General features: G+C 37.1%; 3 protein-coding genes and 1 pseudogene across 5 annotated transcripts; 1 reads left to right on the top strand and 3 right to left on the bottom strand.

Annotated features, from left to right (window-relative positions):
• Positions 1 to 3,708: 3,708 nt before the first annotated feature.
• Positions 3,709 to 5,490, bottom strand: LOC111811215 (transcription factor MYB14-like). 2 transcript variants are annotated; one of them, XM_023697968.2, is made up of 3 exons: positions 5,278 to 5,490; positions 4,987 to 5,119; positions 3,709 to 4,237 (listed from the first exon to the last, which is right to left on the bottom strand). In XM_023697968.2, the coding sequence occupies exons 1-3, from the start codon at positions 5,408 to 5,410 to the stop codon at positions 3,826 to 3,828; spliced, it is 678 nt and encodes a 225-aa protein (XP_023553736.2). In that variant the 5' UTR covers positions 5,411 to 5,490; the 3' UTR covers positions 3,709 to 3,825. The 2 variants fall into 2 exon arrangements, with proteins under 2 accessions (XP_023553736.2, XP_023553737.2); XM_023697969.2 differs by having other exon boundaries at positions 4,987 to 5,116.
• A 6,210-nt stretch (positions 5,491 to 11,700) lies between these two features.
• On the top strand, positions 11,701 to 15,305 carry LOC111811216 (actin-depolymerizing factor). The gene is made up of 3 exons (XM_023697970.2): positions 11,701 to 11,881; positions 13,507 to 13,772; positions 14,862 to 15,305. The coding sequence occupies exons 1-3, from the start codon at positions 11,858 to 11,860 to the stop codon at positions 15,010 to 15,012; spliced, it is 441 nt and encodes a 146-aa protein (XP_023553738.1). The 5' UTR covers positions 11,701 to 11,857; the 3' UTR covers positions 15,013 to 15,305.
• A 1,770-nt stretch (positions 15,306 to 17,075) lies between these two features.
• LOC111811945 (inorganic phosphate transporter 1-4) lies at positions 17,076 to 19,445 on the bottom strand. Its single transcript, XM_023699019.2, has one exon. It carries the CDS (start codon positions 19,010 to 19,012, stop codon positions 17,390 to 17,392), a length of 1,623 nt encoding a protein of 540 aa, XP_023554787.2. The 5' UTR covers positions 19,013 to 19,445; the 3' UTR covers positions 17,076 to 17,389.
• A 1,406-nt stretch (positions 19,446 to 20,851) lies between these two features.
• Positions 20,852 to 23,424, bottom strand: LOC111811936 (inorganic phosphate transporter 1-4 pseudogene; annotated as a pseudogene). The gene is made up of 2 exons (XR_015412005.1): positions 23,299 to 23,424; positions 20,852 to 22,964 (listed from the first exon to the last, which is right to left on the bottom strand). The product of XR_015412005.1 is annotated as an inorganic phosphate transporter 1-4 pseudogene (transcript).
• Between the last annotated feature and the right edge of the window lie 2,749 nt (positions 23,425 to 26,173).

Genomic DNA, 26,173 nt, shown 5'->3' with positions numbered 1-26,173 from the left:
TTGTCTTTGTTTTTCTTTCTTTGCCTTCCCCCTTTGTCTTTTATCTAATTGTTGTTTTTGAGCTTTGATTTTTTGTTTGATAGCATATCAAGTGATTCGTGTCGTGCAAATCAAGTTTTAATTAGAGACGTTCATTAAATTTATGGGGTTAGGACTCATGAAGACCTGCCTCGATTAGAGGAGAGAATTGATATGAAATCCCTCCCAGGGAAAGTAAAATTAGATTAAGTTGTTGATTAAATATCTTAAAACAAGAACACTTGTTTGAGATTTGAATCACTCAAGATCGATCATGTCTAGCTTGAATGATTCTTGTTGATCAAATATTTGAAGGCAAGAACACTCGTTTGAGATTCGAATCATTTCACAAGTAAGATTGATTATCTAAATTACGTATAATTGCAAAGAAACTTAGTCATTGGTTAGAAAACATAAATGCTCATTTTACTACATTTTCGAAGTTCATTACAATGATAACATACCTGACTTTATATAGTCTATTCATACTTTGATTATAATTAGTCACTATGTATACTGTATGACCATTATTATCCATCGTAAATAAGCCTTCAAAAAATATTAAACAAACATCATAACTCTAAATTATAATCGACCAAAAATTTATAACAATGAAGCTTCATTCTTTTCAATGTGACATAAATTGAAACGTCTTTTAATAATTTCAACAACATTTTTTTCACATATTCATTGAAGTATATTGTATGATTGATGTCTCTTAGTTCATATCAAGAATTCTCGGTTCGATCGAGAATGGAGGAATAAGGAGATATTTCTCTCTTTTAGATAAACAAAGTCGAAAATTCGAGATTATATTCTCTGTCCCACCTCATTTCTCACACACATATATTATATTTTTTTTGCAAGTAGATCATTATGTTATGAAGTGTTTATATTGGTAGAGCATTAAATTATATTTTTGTTGATGAAATATAATTTAACGTTGTCTTGAGCTACTTTTTTTTCTTTTTTTGTCTCAAAAAGACAGAATAGTTGATAAGACGAACATATGCCGACATATCTTTACATTAGAAGAAATTATGTTTATCTTATGTTTATGCATTGTGACAAGAGAAATGATACGGTAGTGACACAAGAAGTGCTATCGATGCTATGTTCATCAACAGAAGAACGTATATCTCAACGCTGGCTAGTTTTTCCTAGAAGAAATTATTAGTCATAGGTGAAGATCCAAAATTATATTCTTGTTCATCGTCATATTGTTTTGGGTTTTAAATTCCAAAATATTATGAAAGGTTAAGGAAAATATTTTCGAAAGAATGTGAATATTTTTTAAAAAATAAATAACAAATTTTAGAAGTATTTTTAAGGGTTGGAACTTAGATTATTGAAAACGTTGTGTAATTTGCAAAATTGTTCAAGAAATTTATGTAGTTTGAATCTTTTGAAATGCTCAACGGACTAAGAACTTTTCTTACAAATACTCATCAATTCATTTAAGTATTTCTTAGTCATCTTATCTTGAGGATCGCTCTCACTCGAATGTGATCTCAATTTATTCATGTATCTGTCTTTTACTCGGGCGTCACAAATAATTACACATGTCCATTTACGTTGGGAAAGATTGAAAACGTTGTGTAATTTGCAAAATCGTTCAAGAAATTTATGTAGTTTGAATCTTTTGAAATGCTCAACGACTAAGAACTTTTCTTACAAATACTCATCAATTCATTTAAGTATTTCTTAGTCATCTTATCTTTAGGATCGCTCTCACTCGAATGTGATCTCAATTTATTCATGTATCTGTCTTTTACTCGGGCGTCACAAATAATTACACATGTCCATTTACGTTGGGAAAGATTGAGTTTTTAACTTATTTAAGATTTGATGAAGGATTTTTTTCTAGAAAAAAATCATATTATTATTCTTTATAATAGCTTTTAGTTTCAAAATCTGTGAAGTATACGACACCTCATGGTTTGATATTCTTCTTGGAGAGAAGACTCTATTTATTAACAAACATGGATTGTTTCAGCATGTTTTGTACTCAGTCACATATTTTTTAAACAAATTTCTAGAGTTCCTATGATTGTGACATCGAAAAGAAAGAGACATATTGTTGATATAGACAATAACTATCAATTATTTTAAGTATTTTTTAACCATCATATTTTAAGAATCACTCTAATTTAGATTTAGGTCTTGGTTCATTCATGTACCCTTTTTAATCAATCATCACGTGACCACCAACTTCCACATTCATTCATCCAAAACAACATCATACAAGGATAGGTTCCGCTTTAATACCATCTAAATACACAAAAGTTGAAAATCAACTCTTTTAGGGGCCAGCGTCCTTGCTATCCCACCACCCAGTGATTGGCTATGATACCATTTGTAACAGCCCAAGCCCATCGCTAGTAGATATTGCCCATTTTGGCTCGTTACCTATCACCGTCAGCCTCACAGTTTTAATACGTGTCTACTAGAAATAGATTTTCATACTCTTATAAAGAATATTTCGTTCTCCTTTTCAATATGGAATCTCACCGTCATAATATTATTAGCTCTCAATTATGATTAAAAAAACACATTTTATTTGTATATTTTTCTACTATTAATTGGGAGACATATCTTATCACTAAATTTCAATCAAAATATTGAAATTTGAAATTAAAAATTAGAGTGAAATAACCCACTAACCCATTTTCCACTATAAATAAATAAATAAATAAATAAACTTTTTTTGCAGTCTAATACTCAATTTCAATGTATTTAAACATTTTAAGGACCATAAATTTAGCATTTTTGTAAGATTTTATTTCTAAAAATTAATCCATAAAATCTTTCTATAGATTTTCATGTCCAATAAAATATATCTTTATTATATTTTATAAAAACTTTTAACTTTATATTACAATAAAAAAAAAAATACAATTGGTCTTTAAGTCGGTGGGTAATTTTTATTTAGTCTCTCAATTTCAATGTGGCATCGAGTAAAAGTTGAGTAATGAATAAATCGAGACCACATCCGAACCGTTTAGAAGTGAGAACTAGATAACCTGACCATGTCGCACGGGATGTAGTAGAATGTCGGGTTCATCCGATGTCGAATCTAGATTTACACTTTTACCGACAAGAGATATTAATTATTGAGGGAGGGATAAAAAGGATAAATAGAGATGTTTAAAACATGTCAATAATGCTTGAAGAATCCAATTTGAATACTTCTCCTTTTACATGGAATTTTATGTCGGCCTTACAATTTGCAATATAAAATTGTATATATTTTACTTCAACTTTCCAATATTCAAATTTAACTATTTTTTTCCAATAAATTTATAATTATTTTTGTAAAAAATAAGTTCGAGAAACTAGAAATATATACCAGTTGAATTGTATCGAGAAAAACTTTTGAATCAGTCGAAATTTCAAGTTCGTTAGATTAGTGACTCGAACCACTAAAAAGAATTCACAGCCAACTTAATTTTAATTATTAAGATAACATATATTGTGTATAAATAAGATTTTTTATACGTAGTAAAAATACAACCCGACAACCTAACTTGTCAACTCAAAATTTCAAGTGGATTAGGCTGGTTACCTAAACAACCCAAATAGAATTCACAAGCCGACCTAACTCAACCTAACCCGACCCGACCCAAGTTTAGTATTGTGTATAAATATGATTTATTCTCTCTTATAATTATTTTAGAAAAAAATAGGATGTTATATTAATAATTAAAATTTCATAAAAACTCAAATATCAATTATCAGCCAATTACTAATATTGGTTTCAAACATCAAATATTCTTAATTTTTAAAATAAGGTAGGATTGGTTCGGGTTATAACCTCGGACAAATATTGTACCAAAAATTCATACTATCAAATTGTCCTTGGCTTTCACCTCCAAATCCCTGTTGGCTCCCCACGGTGGCGATCTGATCGCCGGCCAAAACTTCCACCCAGAAGTTTTCGTCGGCTTCGGGCAAATTATTCGTCGACAAGTCACCGTTCTCTGGCAAGACGATGGAGGAGCTTTCACTGGAGCAATGGGGCGGTGAAGAAGCCGAAGCAGGGTTCTGCATGGAGTGAAAGGTCGTAAATTTGAAGGGTTGTGCTGCAGGTTCTTCGTCGCGGCTGCAGATTGGCCGGTTCATGGCGGTGTAATTTTGTCTTTTCTTCAAATGGGTATTCCAAATATTTTTTATCTCGTTGTCGGTTCTTCCCGGTAACCTTGCTGCAATTGCCGACCATCTACGATCAAGAAGACATATAAAATGTTAGTTTATTGGAAAAACCAAGAACATAGATTCTTAATTATTGGTTGAAAACAAAAAACATGTTTTGTTTGTTAAGTTCAATGTCGTTTTGTTTGTTAGTGTCACATGATGACATAAAATGGATTAAAGATTATGCAATAATCGATGTGAAATCTAAATAATTAGCTATAGTTAAATTATATCAATTTTCGAGAACACCCGAGTCACGAAAACTTGTCTAACAGGCTAGAATAATGTGGTTGACAATTTTAGTCGTTTTGTACTTGAGAAAGCATGAACGAGACAAAAACCATGCGAAGGACGGTTTTTTGCTGTTAGTACGAGAGAGCACAAAATGTGTTTCAAATCTGTATCGACATACATTTTAAATTATTATGAGACAACTACGTAATAACAGCTATGTTCAATAATTTGTTTTCGTACCGACATTAATATTAATATTCTGTCTTAAATCAATGAATTTTTCACCATGAAAATATATAACTTAACACCTAAAAAACTTTTTTTTTTTTTCTTCTTTCATCCGTAGGTTTGAATCTATCTCTCCAAGAACAAACAATAGAGAAGAAAAGCTACTAGAAAGACAAAGAGTTAACGATAACTAGCCATTTCACTCATTGGTAACTTGCTGAAAGGTATCTCGTAGCTCCTTCAGAATTGGTACGTTAGGTTTAGTTTTTCTACGAGTAGTGATAACCCTTTTAGATTTAAGGAGAAACGAACCTGTTTCCAAGCACTCGATGTAGCTTAATAATGGTTTCCTCTTCTTCCTTGGTTAAATTTCCTCGTTTAATGTCTGGTCTTAGATAATTAATCCACCGAAGCCTGCAACTTTTTCCACACCTTAACAATCCTGCTAAAACCCATAAGAAATTATGAAAAAACGAGCCAACCCACGTAAGAAAACGAAGAAAATTCGAGCTAGAAAGCATTTCCCTCTCATTTCTTGGCCAAGTTCATAGAAAAGCTAGATTTTTTTTAATGGGTTTTGAGTAAAAGGACATATAAACTTACCAGATTGCTTTGGGAGGGCTCGCCAATTTCCATGGCCATAGAGAGTGATATAATTGATGAGAATCTGGTCTTCTTGAGGGGTCCAAGGGCCTTTCTTGAGCCCCATTTTCTCACAGCATGGAGCTCTCACCATGTTGAGTTCTTTAGAGCCCTAACAGAGAGAGAGATGAGGGCTTGAATTATGCATATATATGTGTAAGAAAAAGGGAATTAGAGAAGGGAAAGTGGGTGGAAAAGAGGGCGCACTTGTGTTTGGTTTTTAAAGGGGAAAATCAGCCTACAAATTACAATCCTTCGAGGAAATTACCTTTCTATTGTGGGGCTGTTCGATGTGATACCATTAGGGTTTCTTTCCTCAAATTAAAACGTGGGTTTTCTTTTAACATTTTGTTTTTCCACAAACCCATCAACTTTTTCATACTCTTCTTTTGAAACGTTGATATCTATGGATACCCACGAGTTCGATTGGTTGGGAAAATCTTTTGGACCAATTCGAAATTTTGGATTGGTTGGGTTGGTGCTCGAATAACTCGAATAGAGTTTATAAGGTTGGGTTTGGTTGTCGGGTTTTTTTTTTTTTTTTAATTATTTTTAAAAAAATTCTTCTTATCCACCATACATTTGTCGTTAATAACTCAAATATCAAACATTCACAAATTATAACGCATCACTAACATTAGTTACAAACGTAAGACTACAAAAGAAGAACAACATCAATGCATTTACCCTAGCTTTGGTCTCATGGCCGTCATCATGATGTTGTCATCTGTACAAGGATGCATTACTTTTACCTAAAAAGTAAGAGTAACACTTGGCTTGGGGTCGGGAGATGCATACACAGGCAATCATGGTGGGATCTATTCTTTCATAAAACATTTCATGGCCTTGAACTTTGTTTTACAGTCCGGGCAAAAATTGGATGTGCAGTACTTCTCTAAACACGACCCACGTACATGGAGCCACCAAATGGGCATATACGCACCCCCTGGGCCTACCCTTCAGCTAGTGCACGCTCACGCTACCGGAGCCATAGAGGGAAAAAAGCCCGCATAATATTAGGGTGTACATAGACATCACAATGTACGGGTCTATACTCATCATAATGGGGAAGTATCCCAATGCACATGACATACAAAAATGCATAAGTTCTCCATAGCTTTAAATCATGTCATAACGTATGATTTAGGTCGTACATTCATTCTTTCATAAATATAACTTTCATGAACACGTACGTGACATAACATAACAATATTTCATAATCCTAAAGTAATCATGTTAATATGTGTACATGGCATATCATGTTAAAAGAATTGAAAATCACTAACTATATTAATAAGGTGCACTTTCCTTTTCGATAGCTCAATCATAGAAACTTTAAGGTTAAGCATGTTTTGCTTGGAGCAACTCTATGTTGAGTGACCTCTTGAAAACTTTCCCATGAAGCATGTGAGTGAGGACAAAAAATGTTGAAAAGACCCATATTGGTTTGTTGGGATAATTTTGATTCTAGTAGCGAAAAGTAGGTAATTTGACCATGTTGCAGGGGATGCGGGAGAATATCAGAGTTATCAGATGACAAGTCTAGATTTTGAATCCTTATCCAAATTATGGACATAGGACATAAGAATTGGTATCAAAGCTGTACCTCTTCTTGTAAGATGTGGTTCGAGAACGAACCAACGCGGAAGCTTGTGGGCATGTGATACTAGAGTAAAGGAGGGGTACATGAATGAACCGAGGCCACATTTGAATGAGAGCAATCCTGAAGATATGATGGCTAAGAAAGGTCTAAAGAACTAAAAGTTACTACATATACCAACAAGGAGCACCTTCTTTTTCAGTGGCTCAATCATAGAAACTCTACAATTAAGTGTGTTTTGCTTTAATCGATAGCAAGGAGTAAGTAACTTGACCATGTTGCAGCGGATGCAGAGAAAGGTCAGGCATCCTAGAAAGACTCGTGTTGGTTTGTGGGCACAATATTCACCCTCAAAAGTAGCTCAAACCGAGTAAGTTGCCCAGTGTCATGGTTATGCCCGTTCAGGACGTGTTGCTCACACTAATCTGCGGCGTGAAAAAAACATTTGATTAAGAAGGTGAGGTGGAAGTTGCTATAAGTCAACCTCGGCGTTATTTGTGAAGAAAATGGAGCATTTAAGGATATACAAATTGTGAGTGAGAAGACATCCACTAATTAAAGGTTTGTAATTATGTCTTTGGAGACTTTTAAACTTAAAAGGAAAGAGGAAGGAAAGTTAGTTAATGTTAATTAATTAAGATTAAAACTTTTCTTTAAGATCTTCCCTTCACCCATTTTTGACCATCTATTAATTATTATTTATTCAAATAATTCTTCATAATCATATCACCAAATCTAAAAAATGATTTTTCTATAGGAATCTACCGATCTCAAACGACTAACCCTAGCTATTATCGCTCGGTCGGAAAGAGGACAAGGTTTGGACCTACCTATTTCGATAGGTCCTCGTAAAGGAACGGGAAGTAATAAACTAAAGTTTTTTTTGGGTCCAACACGTGAAGATGAGGATCGAATTCAGACCTCTTGATCAGTGATATATACCTCTAAATTGATCGAGTCTTATAATTTGCTAACTTTTAATTTTGTTTAATTCTAAATAAAATGAAGACGATTCCAATGCTTCCTAGCGTGATGAAGTGGTAAGCTAAACTAATAACTCCGAAGCGAATTAGACGTGAACCAACAGCTAAAGGGTGAATCGTGCTCAAACCCCTTTGGGTCGTATGTGTGTGTTTTGATTTGGGTCACGTGCCTAGGTTAGATCACGTACCTGGGTCAAATCATGTGCCTACGCCTCGGTTGATTTTAACTTTTTTTTTTTTTTTTTTACTTATTAATTTATTCCCCAATAGTGATAATAAATTCACTATATATTCAAACTCGAAAATGATATTTAATGAAATCATTATTTGAAATTGAATATTAAAGTGTGATAATAATAATAATAATAATAACAAAGCGGCGGCGGTAAAACGTGAGGAGATTGGCTATAGCCTGTGGGCCCCCACCCCTGGCCAACTTTCCGACCAAATGTCCTACATAAGATCTTAATTTCGGTGGGTCCATCCGACGGTGGAGATTGGTTTCCCCTCACCTAAAAAATATAAATATAATTAATGATAAATAATTTTAAAATTTTTAAAAATAGGATTTCCATCCTTTATTTATATAAACAATATCGTCAATATATAGACAAAAAAAAAAAAAAAAGTTAACACTTCATAAATTATCTCCAAACTTTTTAATATTATTTTTGAAACGTGACGGTAACGGTAAATATATTTTTAAATTTTGAAAAGAACTTTAAATATTTTTAAAATTTTAAAAAAAATTTAAGGTTATTAAAGAAAATTTAAAAAATTTACCCTATTTTTTAAATAAAATATTAACATTTTTCATGATAATAATATTTTTAAATTTAAAGATATATTTTGTTTAAATTTAAATAATATTCTTATTAATTTAGTCTAATTTTTTTTCTATTTAATACATCTTGAACTTATTAAATACAAAATTTAATATTATTTATTTATCGAAACAAAAAAAATCATAAATAAAAAAAATTAAAAAAAAAAAAAAAAAAAAAGTTAAATGCAATAAGATAAAGCGTGTGGGGAAATGGACACGTGCGAGGAATTGAAGGAAAGTGGGCCCCAGAAGTAATGAAAGACCCACCAGACATTATTAAATACAACCCTGCGTTACTACAACGCATCCTTTTTTTTTTTTTTTTTTATTATTATTTTCTAAACTTTAATAAATTTTTAATCATTTTTTCTATTAAACATTTTATTATATAGTATTTATATCCTAACTCATAATTTATTAATGTAATATACTATATGATTCTTAAATTCCTTTTTAATCTTTTTAAATTGTCGATTTTATTTTTTAGTGCATTATAATTTCTCAATTTGGTATGTCTGGTAAAAAAATTAATGTATTTTTAACATATTTATACACGTAACGTATCAAAAAAGTTGCTAAAAACATAAAATTTGCTACGTTTTCCATCAATAAAGTGTATTTCTTGGTAGGGACGTGCCTATGACGGTGAGAGGGAGATGAAAAAGAGGGCAAAAAGTTAAAACGGTATAACTTTAAACTTTACCTTTAGAAAAATGTTACTATATTTTTTTTAAAAAAAATACGATATTATCATTAATTATTTGTAAACGTTTTAATATTATATTTGAAAGAAAAAAAATTAGAGCTTTGAACAAAAAAACTGGACTTGAATCAATGTCACGGTGCTAATAGAGTGGTGATCTAAGTTTTGAAACATTTATAAAATGTCAAATAAGTCGTGAATCTGACCGATTTAGACTACCTAACGCAAACCATAAAAGTTGGATTGAATTTTTGAAAAATAAAAAATTTAGGTCGGTTTGTGAGTTGACATTTTTTGGTTGAGTCAACTCGACCGATTCGAAAAATAGGGTTACAACCCAAAAGTTGGATTGAATTTTTGAAAAATAAAAGATTTAGGTCGGTTTGTGGGTTGACATTTTTTTGGTTGAGTCAACTCGACCAATTCAAAAATAGAGTTACAACCAAACCTTAATTTTAAGATTATTATGAAGATCAAGAACATTTGACATTTGTAACGATGTCAGTGATAACATTATAACTTGTGAATGTTTAATGTTTGAAATTTATGAGATTTACCCAGTAACAAGGTAACCGTTCTTTTCCTAGAGCGCTTGTTCTACTCTAAGAGATGATAGTCTTTATATCTCCTCAAGCGTTTTCCGCGTCGAGCATACGATTGCCCTACCCACTTTGCCACCATGAATTGATGGGTCACGCAAGCCCTAAATGAATAAAGCCAAAGACCTCAAGAGAGAGTTCCCGTGTCACGGATTTCCCTAAAGGCTTGTCGTAAGGTTTCCACCCGAGACAAGTAGTTAATTTGTCAAAGAAAGGCTATAAACTCCTCATTTGGTTAATTCAATGTAACCATATAAACAAAAAATTCCATATAGATCAGACAGATGACCTTCACCTTGGGAGGATAGTAAATAATTTTTTAAAAAACAGAAAGAATAACCCGACAACCTAACCCAACCTAAAAATAAAAGGGTTAGATCGAGTTGAGTTGGGTTGTGAATTTTATTTGGGTGGCTCGAGTCACCAATCCAATCAACCTAAAATTTCGATTGATCCAAAAGATTTTCACAACCTAACCCAATCCGCGTACTGTCAAAGAAATATATTGTATTTTTCAAAGAATACAGATATGTTCGAGACAAATAATACATTAAAGAGCCGAACGAAAATAGAACCACCAAAAACCCATAAAAAGTACCTAGAAATTGTGTAGGGAGGAAGAAATTAATTGCCTTTCAATACTATTTTTGCAAATTTGTAAGCTAAACGAAAATAATACATGATTTCCATAATAATAATAATAAGCTTTTTTTTTTTCCTAAAAAAGAATATATATATTAAATATGTGAGTTGGATCTATGAGCTAATTGCCACATTTAATTATATAATAAACCCAAATTTATTCAAATATCACATGTAATTTCATTATTTTATCATTTTCCTTATTTGCAACTTCAAATTCATTCAAAATTATACAAATTTCTATTAATTTATTATATATTTTTTTTATTAAAAAGTTTAACCGATTAAAAAATATATATCAACTTGAGTATTGGTCAACGGTGAAAACAACCTCTACCTTGGTTTGTCCCAGAATCATATTTAGGTAACGACCCATGCCCAGGATTCGAAATCTAGATTTGACACCTAATAACCCTCAACATGGTCACGTTACCTACTCGTGTCCTCCCAATATGCTTTGTTCAACCTCCGCCTTGGTTCGTCCCCAAACCATATCTAAGTAACAATCCATGCCCAAGATTCAGAATCTGGATTCAACACCTGATGAACCTCAACATGGTCACGTTATTTACTCGTCCTCTCAGGATACTTTGTTCTCACTCACATGCATCTTAAAAGATATCTCTTTCACGCTTAATCATGAAATTACTGTGATTGAACCACCGAAAAAGAAAGTGCATCTTATTAGTATAGATAGTGACTTTCAATTCTTTTAAACTTTTGACTCATTCGTGTATATAGTCTCGGTTCATTCATGTATTTTTTGTATTTTGGTGTTAGATGGTCTGATGATAGACCATTTAAAAATTAATTTCAAACTTATAAATTAAGAATTAAAACCAAACATTTTGTTTTTTTGAAACTAAAATCACCAAATATAAACTAAATTTAAATCAAAAAGCCAAGAACAAATAGAAATTAAGTTGAGATGAAAGTTATTTTACCAAATTTTGTATTTTCTTTAGTCAAAAAAAAAAAAAAAAAAAAAAAAAAAAAACTTTGAAAGTGAAGAATATTTCAGTTTGATTGTTTGGGAAATTGGGAGGATTAGCCATTGGGTCTCATTTCCTTTCCCTTTCTCTTCTTTCTATATCTTCTGCCTCTGGTTCTTGTGCCTACCATCTCTGATCTTTCTTCTCCTCCTCCCTTTGCTTAAGCTTCTTAATCGCCGCCGCTTCTCCGATCATCATGTCGTTCAGAGGCCTCCGACGGGTATCTTTATGTTCTTACTTTCATGTTTTCTTTGCTTTTAACTCAACTATATGTCAACTGGGAAACTGGGTTTTGTTCTGATTTGATGCTGATTATGTGTATCTCATGATTCTTAACCCATTTTTGATCTTTGAGAACTACCCATCTTGTGGAGCCTGCATATATGTATTTTGTGACCTTAACTTCTTGCTTTTGTTCTGCAAATATGGTGTGTTTTGGTGAAAAAAGTTGGATTAGGGAGGTTATGTTATGGCTCTGAAAGCTTTGATTTAAAGGGAGGAAGTTATGATCCTTACTGATCAGGCTTTGGAGGTGGAGGGTGGGGTCTGATTCTGTGCCAGTGTCTTCTTCTTTGTTCGTTCTGCAATTTCTGTTTAGAAACTTTAGGATTATAAAACTTGAATCTATTTGGGATCTCGGGATTAATCATGGTGTTCTGCTCTGTTTGTTTACTTTTTTGGTATATGTGAGATCCCACGTTGATTGAAGAGAGGAACGAGTGCTACTAAGGACGTTGGGCTTCTAAAGGAGGTGGATTGTGAGATCCCACATCGATTGGAGAGGGGAATGAGTGCCAGTGAGGATGCTGGGCTCCGAAATGGGGTGGATTGTGAGATCCCACATCGATTGGAGAGGGGAACGAGTGCTAGCGAGGACGCTGGGCTCTAAAAGGGGTGGATTGTGAGATCCCACATCGGTTGGATAAGGGAACGAGTGCCAACGAGGACGTTGGACTCCAAGAGGGGGTGCATTGTGAGATCCCACATCAATTGTAGAGGGGGACGATTGTCAGTGAGGACGCTGGGCCCTGAAAGGGGGTGGATTGTGAGATCCCACATCGGTTGGAGAGGGGAACGAGTGTCAGCGAGGACACTGGGTCCTGAAAGGGAGTGAATTATGAGATCCCATATCAGTTGGAGAGGGGAACGAGTGCCAACGAGGACGCTGAACTCCGAGAGGGGGTGAATTGTGAGATCCCACATCGATTGTAGAGGGGGACGATTGTCAGTGAGGACGCTGGGCCCTAAAAGGGAGTGGATTGTGAGATCCCACATCGGTTGGAGAGGGGAACGAGTGTCAGCGAGGACGCTGGGCTCTAAAAGGGGTGGATTGTGAGATTCCACATCAGTTGGATAAGGGAACGAGTGCCAACGAGGACGCTGGACTCCGAGAGGGGGTGGATTGTGAGACCCCACATCGATTGTAGAGGGGGACGATTGTCAGTGAGGACGCTGGGCCCTGAAAGGGGGTGGATTGTGAGATCCCACATCGGTTGGAGAGGGGAACGAGTGTCAGTGAGGACGCTGGGCCCTCAAAGGGAGTGAATTGTGAGATCCTCTATCGGTTGGAGTGTCAGCGAGGACGCTGGGTCTTGAAAGGGGGTGGATTGTGAGATCCCACGTCAATTGGAGAGGGGAACAAATGCCAGCGAGGACGTTGGGCCCTGAAAAAGGGGTGGATTGTGAGATCCCACATCGGTTGGAGAAGGGAACGAATCTTTCTTTACAAGGGTGTGGAAACCTCTCTCTAGCAAACGCGTTTTAAAACTGTGAGGCTGTTACGGTTATGTGATTCCTCCATGGACTTCTATTTGATTGCTTGACATTTATGAATTACCTCTGCAGCAAAACACTTTATCTGCAATGGGTGTGAATGAACACACCAAGAAAATATTTTCTGAGCTACAGAGAAAGAAAATGTATCGATACGTGATCTTTAAGGTCGATGAAAAGAAACGAGAGGTGGTGGTTGACAAGATTGGCAGTCCTGCAGAGAGCTATGAAGATTTCACTGCTGCTCTGCCCGACAATGATTGTCGTTACGCTGTCTATGATTTTGATTTCGTGACATCCGACAACTGCCAGAAGAGCAAGATATTTTTCATAGCATGGTTAGCTTTTACCTATCATCAACTTACTCTTATCTTTCTTATTGCTATGTTAATGCCTACTTGATATACATTGTTCGTTGGGTTGCTCCACAACACTGCATTGAGATCTCATATCGGTTGGAGAAGGGAATGAAGCATTCCGTATAAGGGTGTGGAAAACCTCTCCCTAGGAGACGTTTTAAAATCGTGAGGCTGATGGCGATACGTAACGGGGCCAAACGGACAATATTTGCTAGCGGTGGGCTTGGGCTGTTACAAATGGTATCAAAGTTAGACACCGGGCAGTGTGCCAGCGAGGACACTAGGGCCCCCAAAATGGGTGGATTGTGAGATCTCACGTCGGTTGGAGAGAGGAACGAAGCATTTCTTATAAGGGTGTGTAAACCTCTCCCTAGTAGACGCGTCTTAAAACCGTGAGGTTGATGGCGATACATAACAGGCCAAAGTGGACCATGTCTGCTAGTGGTGGGCTTGGGCTGTTACAAATGATATCAAAGTTAGACATCGGGCAGTGTGCCAGCGAGGACAATGGGGCCCCCAAAATGGGTGGATTGTGAGATCCCACGTCGGTTGGAGAGAGAGGAACGAAGTACTCCTTATAAGGGTGTGTAAACCTCTCCCTAAGACAACCGTGAGGTTGATGGCGATACGTAACAGGCTAAAGTGGACAATGTCTTCTAGCGATGGACTTGAGCTGTACAAATGGTATTAGAGACAAACATCGGGCGGGGTGCCAGCGAGGACGCTGGGCCTCTAAGGGGGGTGGATTGTGAGATCCCACGTCGGTTGGAGAGGGAGAACGAAACATTCTTTATAAGGGTGTGAAAAATCTCTCCCTAACAGACGTGTTTTAAAACCGTGAGGCTGACAGTGATATGTAACGGGCCAAAGTAGACAATATCTGCTAGTAGTGGGCTTGGGCTATTACAAAAACGTTAGTTATCCGAGGTTTTGATCCTATGACCAACTGATCACCTGCGACTATTTAAAATCAAACTACTACAATTTCTAAGCTCTAGCCACTAGGATTCTTCATGTTCATGTTGGTTATTCATGGATTATTCTTCACACTAGATTATTGTACCTCAGGTCTCCAGCTAGTTCACGAATCCGTGCTAAGATGCTCTATGCGACATCGAAGGACAGCTTTCGACACGATCTCAATGGCATACACTATGAGATTCAAGCTACCGACCCTGCAGAGATGGACCTGGATGTGATCAGAGACCGTGCTCAATGAACAGTCTCGGTTAGTTTAATTTGTTGTTCTCGTCGGGGTAAACCAGCTTGTATTTTGAATACTCATGAATCGGTTTATCCCCGTTTCGATATATGTAAAACCGATCCCTTGGCGAATGAAAACGTTGCACAAAACCGTAAAATAAACTAACATCTGTAGAATGCTGATATATGGTTGATCGACATGATGTTGATGTCTGGTTGCTATGGCTGCTTCTCAGATGTAGATATGTTTGTAATACAAAATGTTTAGATATCTATCGAACGTATTGTCATTGGTAACTTGTTCTCTGATGGATCTGTCTCAATATCTCTATTGCATTTTATGATGTGAAATGAAGAACACTCCCTGTTACCGAACATAGATTGTAATAGCCCAAGTCCACTGCTAGCATTAGCCCGTTATGTATTATTGTCAACCTCACGATTTTTAAAACGTGTTTACTAGGGAGAGATTTTCACACTCTTATAAGGAATGGTTTGTTCTCCTCTCCAACGGATGTGGGGTGGTCCAGTGTCCTCGTTGACACACCGCTTGGTGTTTGAGTTTAATACTATTTGTTTACAGCGCAAGTCCATCGCTAGTAGGTATTGTCTGATTTGGCTCGTTACGTATCGTTGCGACCTCACGATTTTTAAAATGCGTCTATTAGGCAAAAGTTTTCACATTGTTGCCTTATAAGGAATGCTTCATTTCCTTCTCCAATGGATGTGGGATCTCACAATCCACCCCTTCGGGCGCTCGGCGTCCTCAACCAATGTGGGATCTCACAATCCACCCCCTTGAGGGCCAGCGTCGGATCTCACAATCCACCCCCTTGAGGGTCAGCGTCGGATCTCACAATTCACCCCTTTGGGCGCTCAGCATCCTCAACCAATGTGGGATCTCACAATCCACCCCTTTGGATAATCAGGGTCCTCAACCAATGTGGGATCTCACAATCCACCCCTTTGGATAATCAGGGTCCTCAACCAATGTGGGATCTCACAATTCACTCATTTGGGCGCTCAGCGTCCTCAACCAATGTGGGATCTCACAATTCACTCCTTTAGACGCTCAACGTCCTCAACCAATGTGGGATCTCACAATCCACCCCTTTGAGGGCCAGCGTCGGATCTCACAATCCACCCCTTTGGGCGCTCAGCGTCCTCAACCAATGTGGGATCTCATAATCCACCCCCTTGAGGGCCAGCGTCGGATCTCACAATCCACCCCTTTGGGCACTCAGCGTCCTCAACCAATGTGGGATCTCACAATTCACCCCCTTGAGGGCCAGCGTCGGATCTCACAATCCACTCCTTTGGGCGCTCAGCGTCCTCAAACAATGTGGGATCTCATAATCCACCCCCTTGAGGGCCAGCGTCGGATCTCACAACCCACCCCTTTGGGCGCTCAATGTCCTCAACCAATGTGGGATCTCACAATTCACCCCTTTGGTCGCTCAGTGTCCTCAACCAATGTGGGATCTCACAATTCACCCCTTTGGGCGCTCAACGTCCTCAACCAATGTGAGATCTCACAATTCACCTGTTTGGGCGCTCAACGTCCTCAACCAATGTGGAAGGGCGCTCAACATCCTCAACCAATGTGGGATCTCACAATTCACCTCTTTGGGCGCTCAACGTCCTCAACCAATGTGGGATCTCACAATCCACCCCCTTGAGGCCGACGGTGATATGTAATGAGTCAAAGCGAAAAATATATGCTAGCGGTGGACTTGAGCTGTTACAAATGATATTAGAGCTAGACACCAGGCGGCATGCTAGAGGACGTTGGCTCCCAAGGTGGTGGATTGTGAGATCCCACATTGGTTGAGGACGCTGAGCGCCCAAAGGGGTGGATTGTGAGATCCGACGCTGGCCCTCAAGGGGGTGGATTATGAGATCCCACATTGGTTGAGGACGCTGAGCGCCCAAAGGGGTGGATTGTGAGATCCGACGCTGGCCCTCAAAGGGGTGGATTGTGAGATCCCACATTGGGGTGGATTGTGAGATCCCACATTGGTTGAGGACGTTGAGCGTCCAAAGGAGTGAATTGTGACAGCTCAAGTCCACCGCTAGCATATATTTTTCGCTTTGGCTCATTACATATCACCGTCGGCCTCACGATTTTTATAACGTGTCTACTAAGGAGAGTTTTCCACACCTTTATAAGAAATGGTTTGTTCCCCTCTAACCAATATGAGATCTCACACAGATAAAGTATGAACAAGGAGATACATTTCTAAAATCATTCACTATTATACTTCTCAGATTGAGTACAAAAATTTCGATAGTCACTACATGTCATCGAGCACCTCGAAGAAACAGAAATGACACAGAAATACATCAATCGTCCTGTCAACTTTATTATAACGAGAATCCCATATATGAAATCTTCAAACACGTGACTGTGTCGTACTAGAAGATGTCTGGCCACCCAATTCCCCAATGGTACTATCCTCGATCTCGCCCGACATCTCTTCCAACGATTTCCCCTTAGCTTCCGGGACAAGAAAAGTAAACAAAATCCCCAAGAAGTTAAGTGCACCCAACAACAAAAGCGAGTTCTTAACTCCAATCCCAGGATGATATCCAGCCTCAGTTTTGTTCTTATCTTGGTTTTGAGCCAAATATAGAAAACCAAACGCACCCACCATAGCTCCAAGCTTCCCTGCAGCTGATGATATACCATGACAAGTCGAACGGAATCGTGCCGGGAAGATCTCAGCTGGGACGACGAACGTGGTAGCATTCGGTCCAAAGTTAGCAAAGAAGAATGTTAACGAGTAGAGGACAACGAACCCGATCCGATTGTCCTTTAACGTCCAATGATGATATGGAATAGCTAAAGCAAACATGAAGACTGTCATGAAGAAGAATCCCATTAGTTGAATGGCAAATCTTCCAATTCTATCAATGAAAGCCACTGTGAACCAATAGCCAGGGACAGTGCTGCAGAGGGCTATCAATGTTTGAGCTCTTGCTATTCTAAAGACCTCTTCAAGTGCATTCATGGTGGCTGCTGGTGGTATCCATCCAATGGCGCTAAAGATATCCTTTTGAAACAAGTTTTGGCTGTAGAAGGCTATGTCAAGTAGAAACCAAGTGCTTGTAGTTCCAAGTAAATGAGTTCCATGGCGACTAAAGAACTCTTTGGAGAACAAGCCATATGAACTAACACTATCACTTGGCGTCGGCTCAGCAGCCTTTGCTCCTTCGCCCTCGATATCCATTTGCATAACTTTCGACATATCCGATGCAGCTTGAGCGGTATCCTTCGCTACAAGCGCGGTGTAGCGTGCGGTTTCGGGCATTTTCATCCTCCAGTAGTAAGTAAGAGCAGCAGGAAGAGCACCAACCATTAGTATAATCCTCCAAACATAATCAGCTTGTGGCACTGTAGAGGCAACTGGATCAACAGCATAAGATGGAGCATCAAACTTCGACTTAAACGCCGACGACACGATAATGGCGAATATCCCGCCACCTAAAATTCCAAATCCCTGCATAGCAAACACAGCAGCAATGAACGCACCACGAGTCTTCTTATTCGAGTATTCCGACATGATTGTTGCTGAAAGAGGGTAATCGCCACCAATGCCGAACCCGAGCCAGAATCGAAAGAAGCATAGAGTAGTCATGACACAATGTGAATTGTGGCCAAAGGAGAGGCCAGAGCCTATGGAGCAAATAACCATCAGCATTAGAGTTAAGCCATAGACTCGTTTTCGTCCCATTTTATCGCCTAACCAGCCGAAGAAGAGTTGCCCTGCGAGCGTTCCGCAGAACGCTACGCCGTTAACGGCAGCTGCAACGTTTGGAGGCAATGATCCAGGCTTTTTTGCACCATCAACATGATAGTAGATTCTTCCAAGTAATTTTGTGACAAGGGATATGCAGAAGAGATCATATGCATCAGTGAAGAATCCCATTCCAGCAATGATGATTGCTGTGAAATGGTACCATTGTGTTTTGGCAACATCTAATGCATTTAGTACTTGTAATTGTTCCTTTGCCATGTCTTGCTTCTATTTCTTCTGCAAAAACAAAAAAATATTGTTTCCATTCAACAAAACAAGAACAAAAGGGCAGGAAGAGAGCTATGCATTGCAACAAAACAGAGATCCAGAAACAACCCATCTATTTGTTAATCACTGATCAGGTACGCGTTTAAGTAAAAAATGGTATCAAAGCCCGACAACGAGTAGTGTGTCAGTGAGGACGCTGGACCCCCAAGAGGACTAGATTGTGAGATCCCACGTTGATGGGAGAGGAGAACGAAATATTCCTCGTAAGTGTGTGGAAACTTCTCCTTAGCCGACGCGTTTGAAAAAAACTTGAGGGAGTTGAAGATGGAAAGCTCAAAGAAGACAATGGACTGTTACAAATGGGATCAGAGCCAGATACTGAACGGTGTGCCACACCGAGGACGCTAAGCCCCTAAAGAGATGGATTGTGAGATCTCAACGAAACATTTGGTATGGAAACTTCTCCTAGAAGAGGGGTGTTAAAAACCTTGAGGAGAAGCCCGAAAGGGAAAGTCCAAATAGACAATATACGCTAGCGGTGGGCTTAGGCTGTTACAAATGGTATCAAAGCCCGACACTGAGCTGGCAGAGATGGGTGCCAACGAGGACGCTGGGCCCAAGGGGATAGATTGTGAGATCCCACATCAATTGGAGAAAACAAAATATTCCTTACAAGCAAGGGTGTGGCAGAGATAGGTGCCGACGAGGACGCTGGGCCCAAGGGTGATAGATTGTGGAGAAAACTAAACATTCCTTACAAGCAAGGGTGTGGAAATCTCTTACTGACCCATTTTAAAAACCTTAAGTGGGAGTGGACGACAATATCTATTATATTTAGTAGTGGACTTGAACGGTTATATTAGAGGCAGACACAGAACGGTGTGGAGCTCCAAAGGAAAGTGGAATAAGGGGGGAAGCCTTCATAACGCGTTTTAAAAACATTCAATATCGCATATCTGCTATCCTATTCTGCTACTCATCGGATCGCATCAGAAAACTACCCAGAAAAACATGAACAGTTTTGTATACAGGACAAGAAAGGCAGTAGAAAATGAGTAATTTGTGGGGATTTCGTGGAGTTTAAGGTAAAAGATAAAGCAAACAAAAAGAGAAAGAGCATGGGAATGAGTAATTAATAGTTACCAGTCAGAGAACCCTTGGAATTTTGAGATGAGAAAGAAGAGGAAGAAGTTGAAGCATATTTATGCAATGGAGATTGAACCGGATCTCACTTCTTCTTTTTCCTGCTTTTTCGAATAACCAAAAATGTAAACACATCTACACCGTCCGTCTCATGTAAGATGTACGGTGTACAAATTTTTTTTGAGATTCAAAGTTTAAGCTAAGATTTTGTAATTTAATTAAGTTAAAAATATTTATTTATTTCTTTTTTGCAATAAATTGGAAGACTCAAAAATACCTGTTCTCCATAACTTTCTCCTTCTTATGCTCCTTCTCCATTTGATCCATACAATTCTTTTACCCTCCTATTTTATTGTCAACTTGCCAACCCCTACTTCTACAATGGCACCAGAGACAACACCCTTAAGGTCATCACTTGCAAGCGAATGTGCGTCACTCTCGCTCTCACCACTTATTGAGTTAGCCAACTCGAAATCTGTAAGGGGTAGAGAGATTTTAGAAGGAGAGTTTGAAAGCAATATTGAAAAAAAAATGAAGAAAGCAATGTATAGACGATAAGCAAAGAAAGCATATCTTAGCTAACATATAACCCTTAGGAAGAATTGACGACTACTCGCATCGCATCTCATTTGGAATTGACAACTAACATTTCGAAGCATTTCAGGTTTACTAGGCATAGACATGATTTTGCCGAAACATTTCAGGTTAGGCATAGACATGATTTTGCTGAAACGTTATACACTTAGAAAATACAATAAAGAAACTATGCATCATGAAAGCCATAAAGGAAAGCAATGAAGTGATACAATACAAGGGGCTTGACATGCAACGGACATGCAGGCATGGCCCGACACTTCACGTAAAAGTATATATTGAACCTTCTCAATGAAGGAATTTATAGAGATAATGTCGAGACTCTACCTATTCTCGACACGAACCGGAAGAAGAAATTAAATACATTTCTATAATAATAATATAAGAAACTAAACACTTCCTAAATTTGTAAACTGAAGGGAAATAATGGTGTAGTAGCCTAATTCTAATGGGAATACCACAGGTTGAATCCTTAAGCCTCTGAAACTGTTCTATGGCTAAATGCCTGCGTCTGCCTCCCAAGTTCTTCAATGGTTCCATCTTCGTTCTCGCCTGACATCTCTTCCAATGATTTTCCCTTGGCTTCAGGCACCAGAAAAGTAAACAACATTCCCAACAAGTTAAGTCCACCCAGCAAAAGAAGCGAGTTCTTGACTCCAATGCCTGGAGGATATCCTGCATCGGTTCTGTTCTTGTCCGGGCTTTGAGCCAAATATAGAAAACCAAACGCACCCACCATAGCTCCGAGCTTCCCAGATGCTGCTGATATCCCATGGCAAGTAGAACGGAATCGTGCTGGAAAGATCTCAGCTGGGACGACGAAAGTGGTTGCATTCGGTCCGAAGTTGGCGAAGAAGAACGTCAGTGAGTAGAGGACTATGAAGCCAATTTGATTGTCCTTCAAAGTCCAGTGATGGTATGGAATGGCTAAAGCAAACATGAAGACTGTCATGAAGAAGAATCCCATGAGTTGAATGGTAAATCTTCCAATTCTGTCAATGAAAGCCACTGTGAACCAGTAGCCAGGCACAGTGCTGCAGAGGGCTATCAATGTTTGAGCTCTTGCTATTCTGAAGACTTCTTCAACTGCATTCATGGTGGCTGCTGGAGGAATCCATCCAATTGCGGTGAAGATATCTTTCTGGAATAAGTTCTGGCTGTAGAATGCAATGTCAAATAAAAACCAAGTAATTGCAGTTCCAAGTAAGTGAGTTCCATGACGACGAAGAAACTCTTTCGAGAACAATCCATACGCATTTCGCAGCTGCTGAGTGTCACGATCGCACTTTCGAGCATGACCCTGACACTGAGCAGACTCTAGTTCCCTCTTTCGAGCATGACCGTGACACTGAGCAGGCTCTGAAGTTTCTGCCTCGATATCCATATGCAAAACTTTTGACATGTCTGATGCAGCTTGGGCTGTATCTTTCGCTACAAGCGCCGTGTAGCGTGCAGTTTCGGGCATTTTCATCCTCCAGTAGTAAGTAAGAGCAGCAGGGAGAGCTCCAACCATTAGTATAATCCTCCAAATATAATCAGCTTGGGGCACAGTGGAGGCAACAGGATCAACTGCATAAGCTGGAGCATCAAACTTAGCCTTAAATACCATAGAGATGAAAACGGCGAATATCCCTCCACCCAAAATTCCAAACCCCTGCATAGCAAACACAGCAGCAATGAACGCACCACGAGTCTTCTTATTCGAGTATTCCGACATGATCGTTGCCGAAAGAGGGTAATCGCCACCAATACCGAACCCGAGCCAGAATCGAAAGAAGCATAAAGTAGTCATGACAGATTGTGAATTATGGCCAAAGGAGAGGCCTGAGCCTATGGAGCAAACAACCATCAGCATTAGAGTAACGCCATAGACTCGTTTTCGCCCCATTTTATCGCCCAACCAGCCGAAGAAGAGTTGCCCTGCCAACGTTCCACAGAACGCCACACCATTAACCGCAGCAGCAACATTTGGAGGCAATGATCCAGGCTTTGGCGCACCATCAACATGATAGTAGATTCTTCCAAGTAATTTCGTGACAAGAGATATACAGAATAGATCATATGCATCAGTGAAGAATCCCATTCCAGCAATAATGATTGCTGTAAAATGGTACCATTGTGTTTTGGCAACATCTAATGCATTTAGTACTTGTAATGACTCCTTTCCCATTATTTACTCTCTTGTAACTTTTATCATACACTTCGTCTGCATAACAGTGAAACAAACAAAAAAATAACCATTTACGAAAACTCCGATCAGGAATCAAACAATCCGAGAAATATATCTTAAAAGAACAAGAACAACATGCTTGCATATCCAACTGGTACTCCTAGACAAAATTCAAAGCGAATGACAAACAAACGGCAGGAGGAGCAAAGAACAACCGATCTATTCGTTACTCATTGATTAAGTAAGACGAAAACCAGAAAGTAGCCAGAAAACGAAAGAAACAAAAGAAAATGTTTGAATTCATGGAAGAACATGCAAAATCAAATACGAATCAGAGCAATAGAAATCAGAGCTTGATAGAATCACGAACCTGAATACTGTGAATTGAGTGGAGTTCGAAGATCGGAGCAGAGGGATTTAAATATGGGATCGAGGTTGAAGGAGATATGAAAAATTGGGGAGGAATGAATATCCGTAATCTTCCTGATTTAGCGCGGGAAGCCATATCTCAACAAACACAAATGAAATCAAACAATATATATTGAAACCAATATATATTTATATATATCAAAATTAATTTATAAATCTAAATATATATATATATATATGATTTGTTAATTTTAAAAAAATAGATTTTCACTTAAAATATAATTATATGTATATATTTATTTTATTTTTATTTAGTTTCAAAACTATTTTTTATTATTTATTCTCCGACCATAATTTAAAATAATTTTAACTATTTGAAAGATAATTTTTCAAAATTTAAATTGAATAGTAAATCTTAATTAAAATGTTTGAAAATATAAATAGAATTTTAAGGATTTAATTTTTTTTTATTTTTATTAAAAATAAAAATTTAAATAAACTAGCCAAACCAACCCTAACCCAAAAAAATTTATAGTTGAATTGGGTCGGGTTTATTATTGAATAAATTTACGATCAGAATAACCGATTGAGTCCAAAAAAATGTCTTAATTTGACCTAACCCAGTATTTAGATCATGATTTAGAATTTAAATTTGGCACATGATAACTCATAAGTCATCTCATACAACCAACCCGGATTTTTTTGTTCTCCTTTACTCGAGTATCATAATTTTAATTTAATCATGATATTAAATATGGTCAGCGATAAACTTACATAAAACGAGAATATTCCTACTAGCCTCCGAATAATTCGAGAAATTTTATCTAACTCGCTCTCGCTCGTTATCATGTTCCACTGAATGGAAGAAAATAAATATTTTTATTTTTTAAAGATATAAATCCAATCGTGATTAATGGTGCGTGAAAGAAAAAATAAAAATAAAAATCTTATATATGTTTGTAGACGAAACTAAATTTGATTGGATATGGTGTGTTGAGGAATGATTTAATGATATTAAATTTATTAATTATTAAATATCTCTATAACTAACTTTATCTTTAATATTTGTTATGTTTTTAAATGGACGTACGTTATTTGTCAACTATATAACTTATTTAATTCTTATATTATATTATATATATATATTATATATATTATAATGCCACTTGAAGATTCCCTTAAAACCCTAGCTTTTCTCCCTAACATGTTTGGTTAGAACATAATCTATGGGCTGAGAGGAGGGGCAGTTTTAGATGTGCAAAAATATTAATTTAATGTCGTATAAATCCTAGGTGCCCGATCAGAAGTTTATTATGGTCTGTAACGCCCATGTTTGAGACAAATTCGGATGGTCTCGACATTCGTTCTAACATGTTTTGTCCTCACTCATATGCACGGCTAACCATGAAGTTCTTGTGATTGAGCCACTGAAAAGGAAAATTCAGATTGTTGGTATAGATAGTGACTTTCAATTCTTTTAAGCTTTTTTTAGTCGTCTATCCTCATGATCGTTCTCATTCAAATGTGGTCTCGGGTTATTCGTGTAACATGGTAAGTACAGTGAGATTTGTGGAACTAATCATGCCTTTCGAGTGCACTAAAAAACATAAGATGACTACTGAGCTACTATGACTCAACTACTTCATCTGGGTTTCAAGTTACCCGAGAAACAAGCTATTATAGTGAGCAATGGGAGCTGAGGAACAAAGTTATGGAAAGATCGAACGAGGGTCAGACCCATATAATATTAAACTTTACATCTATCGTAAACTTTCACTTTTATCTCTACTAAATCCGTGCCTTTGGAAAATAATCGACACAAAATTGAAAAAGTCAAAAAATTGTCTAGAGATATATGAGACTGAGACGGTATTAAAGAGAGGGTTAAACTTGTAATTTAATGTATTTTAATATAAAAATATATATATATGAATTATTTGAAAATTTAATAATATATTTTTATATATGAATAATTTAAATTGGAATTTTATGATGAAATGAGATGTCTTGTAAGAGTGGTTTAATTGATTCTTTAGAAAGAGACAAAATAATGGGACATACAATGAAATGAATACCACATTATTGGAGAAGCTAATTATTTTTATTTTTTATTTTTATTTCACTTTTTCATAATGAATAAAAAATTAATTAATTCATTCATTTTTATTATATTAATTATGGATTTCAAAATATTGTCTCTAAATAACTTTACAAAACAAAACAAAGAACATGTATGTTTTTTTGTTGGTCTTTTTTTTTATTATTATCAACTTTTTGCTACCTAATACTATTTTAAATATTAGTTAGTTAATTTTTATATTTACTAATTAATTTATCATTTTTTAAAAAAATTGTTTTGTTAAATAAATTATAGTTATTTTCAAAAAAATTAGTTTCTAAATTTTCAAAATTATAATTAAGAAAATCATTTTTATTAGTAAAATAAATATATGATATATAATTATATTTCAAACAATCGTGTAATTTTTTAAATAATCTAGTTTCAACTCAATTTAAAGTTCCGTGTAACGGTTTAAGGCCACAGCTAACAGATATTATGTCCTTTTCCTTTTCGTCTGCTCGGAAAAAGTTTTCACACTATTATAAAAAATGCTTTATTCCCCTCTCCTTATATAAATACTTTGGGACCCAGCGTTCTCGCTGGCAATCGTTTCCATCTACAATCGACGTGGGATCTCACAATCCACCCCTTCAGGTCCTAGCGTTCTCGCTGGCACTCGTTTCTCTCTCTAATCGATATGGGAATCCTTTAGATCCCAGCTTTCTTGCTGGCACTTGTTTCTCTCTCTAATCGATGTGGGACCCCTCCAGGTCCTAACGTTCTCGCTAACACTCGTTTCTCTCTCTAATCGATG

The sequence above is a fragment of the Cucurbita pepo genome, chromosome 15 (assembly GCF_057944985.1).
Source record: "Cucurbita pepo subsp. pepo isolate OVF chromosome 15, ASM5794498v1, whole genome shotgun sequence".
Lineage (NCBI taxonomy): Eukaryota > Viridiplantae > Streptophyta > Magnoliopsida > Cucurbitales > Cucurbitaceae > Cucurbita > Cucurbita pepo.
The sequence above is the reverse complement of the archived record's forward strand: the minus strand, read 5'-3'. Positions and strand labels throughout refer to the sequence as shown.

Coding starts and splice junctions, on each gene's coding strand:
- LOC111811216 (XM_023697970.2), top strand. CDS start 11,858: ATGTCGTTCAGAGGCCTCCGACGG. Junction 11,882..13,506: donor CGTTCAGAGGCCTCCGACGG/GTATCTTTATGT, acceptor TTACCTCTGCAG/CAAAACACTTTATCTGCAAT. Junction 13,773..14,861: donor AAGATATTTTTCATAGCATG/GTTAGCTTTTAC, acceptor ATTGTACCTCAG/GTCTCCAGCTAGTTCACGAA.
- LOC111811215 (XM_023697968.2), bottom strand. CDS start 5,410: ATGGTGAGAGCTCCATGCTGTGAGAAAATGGGGCTCAAGAAAGGCCCT. Junction 5,120..5,277: donor AGCCCTCCCAAAGCAATCTG/GTAAGTTTATAT, acceptor TATGGGTTTTAG/CAGGATTGTTAAGGTGTGGA. Junction 4,238..4,986: donor CATCGAGTGCTTGGAAACAG/GTTCGTTTCTCC, acceptor TCTTGATCGTAG/ATGGTCGGCAATTGCAGCAA.
- LOC111811945 (XM_023699019.2), bottom strand. CDS start 19,012: ATGGCAAAGGAACAATTACAAGTACTAAATGCATTAGATGTTGCCAAA.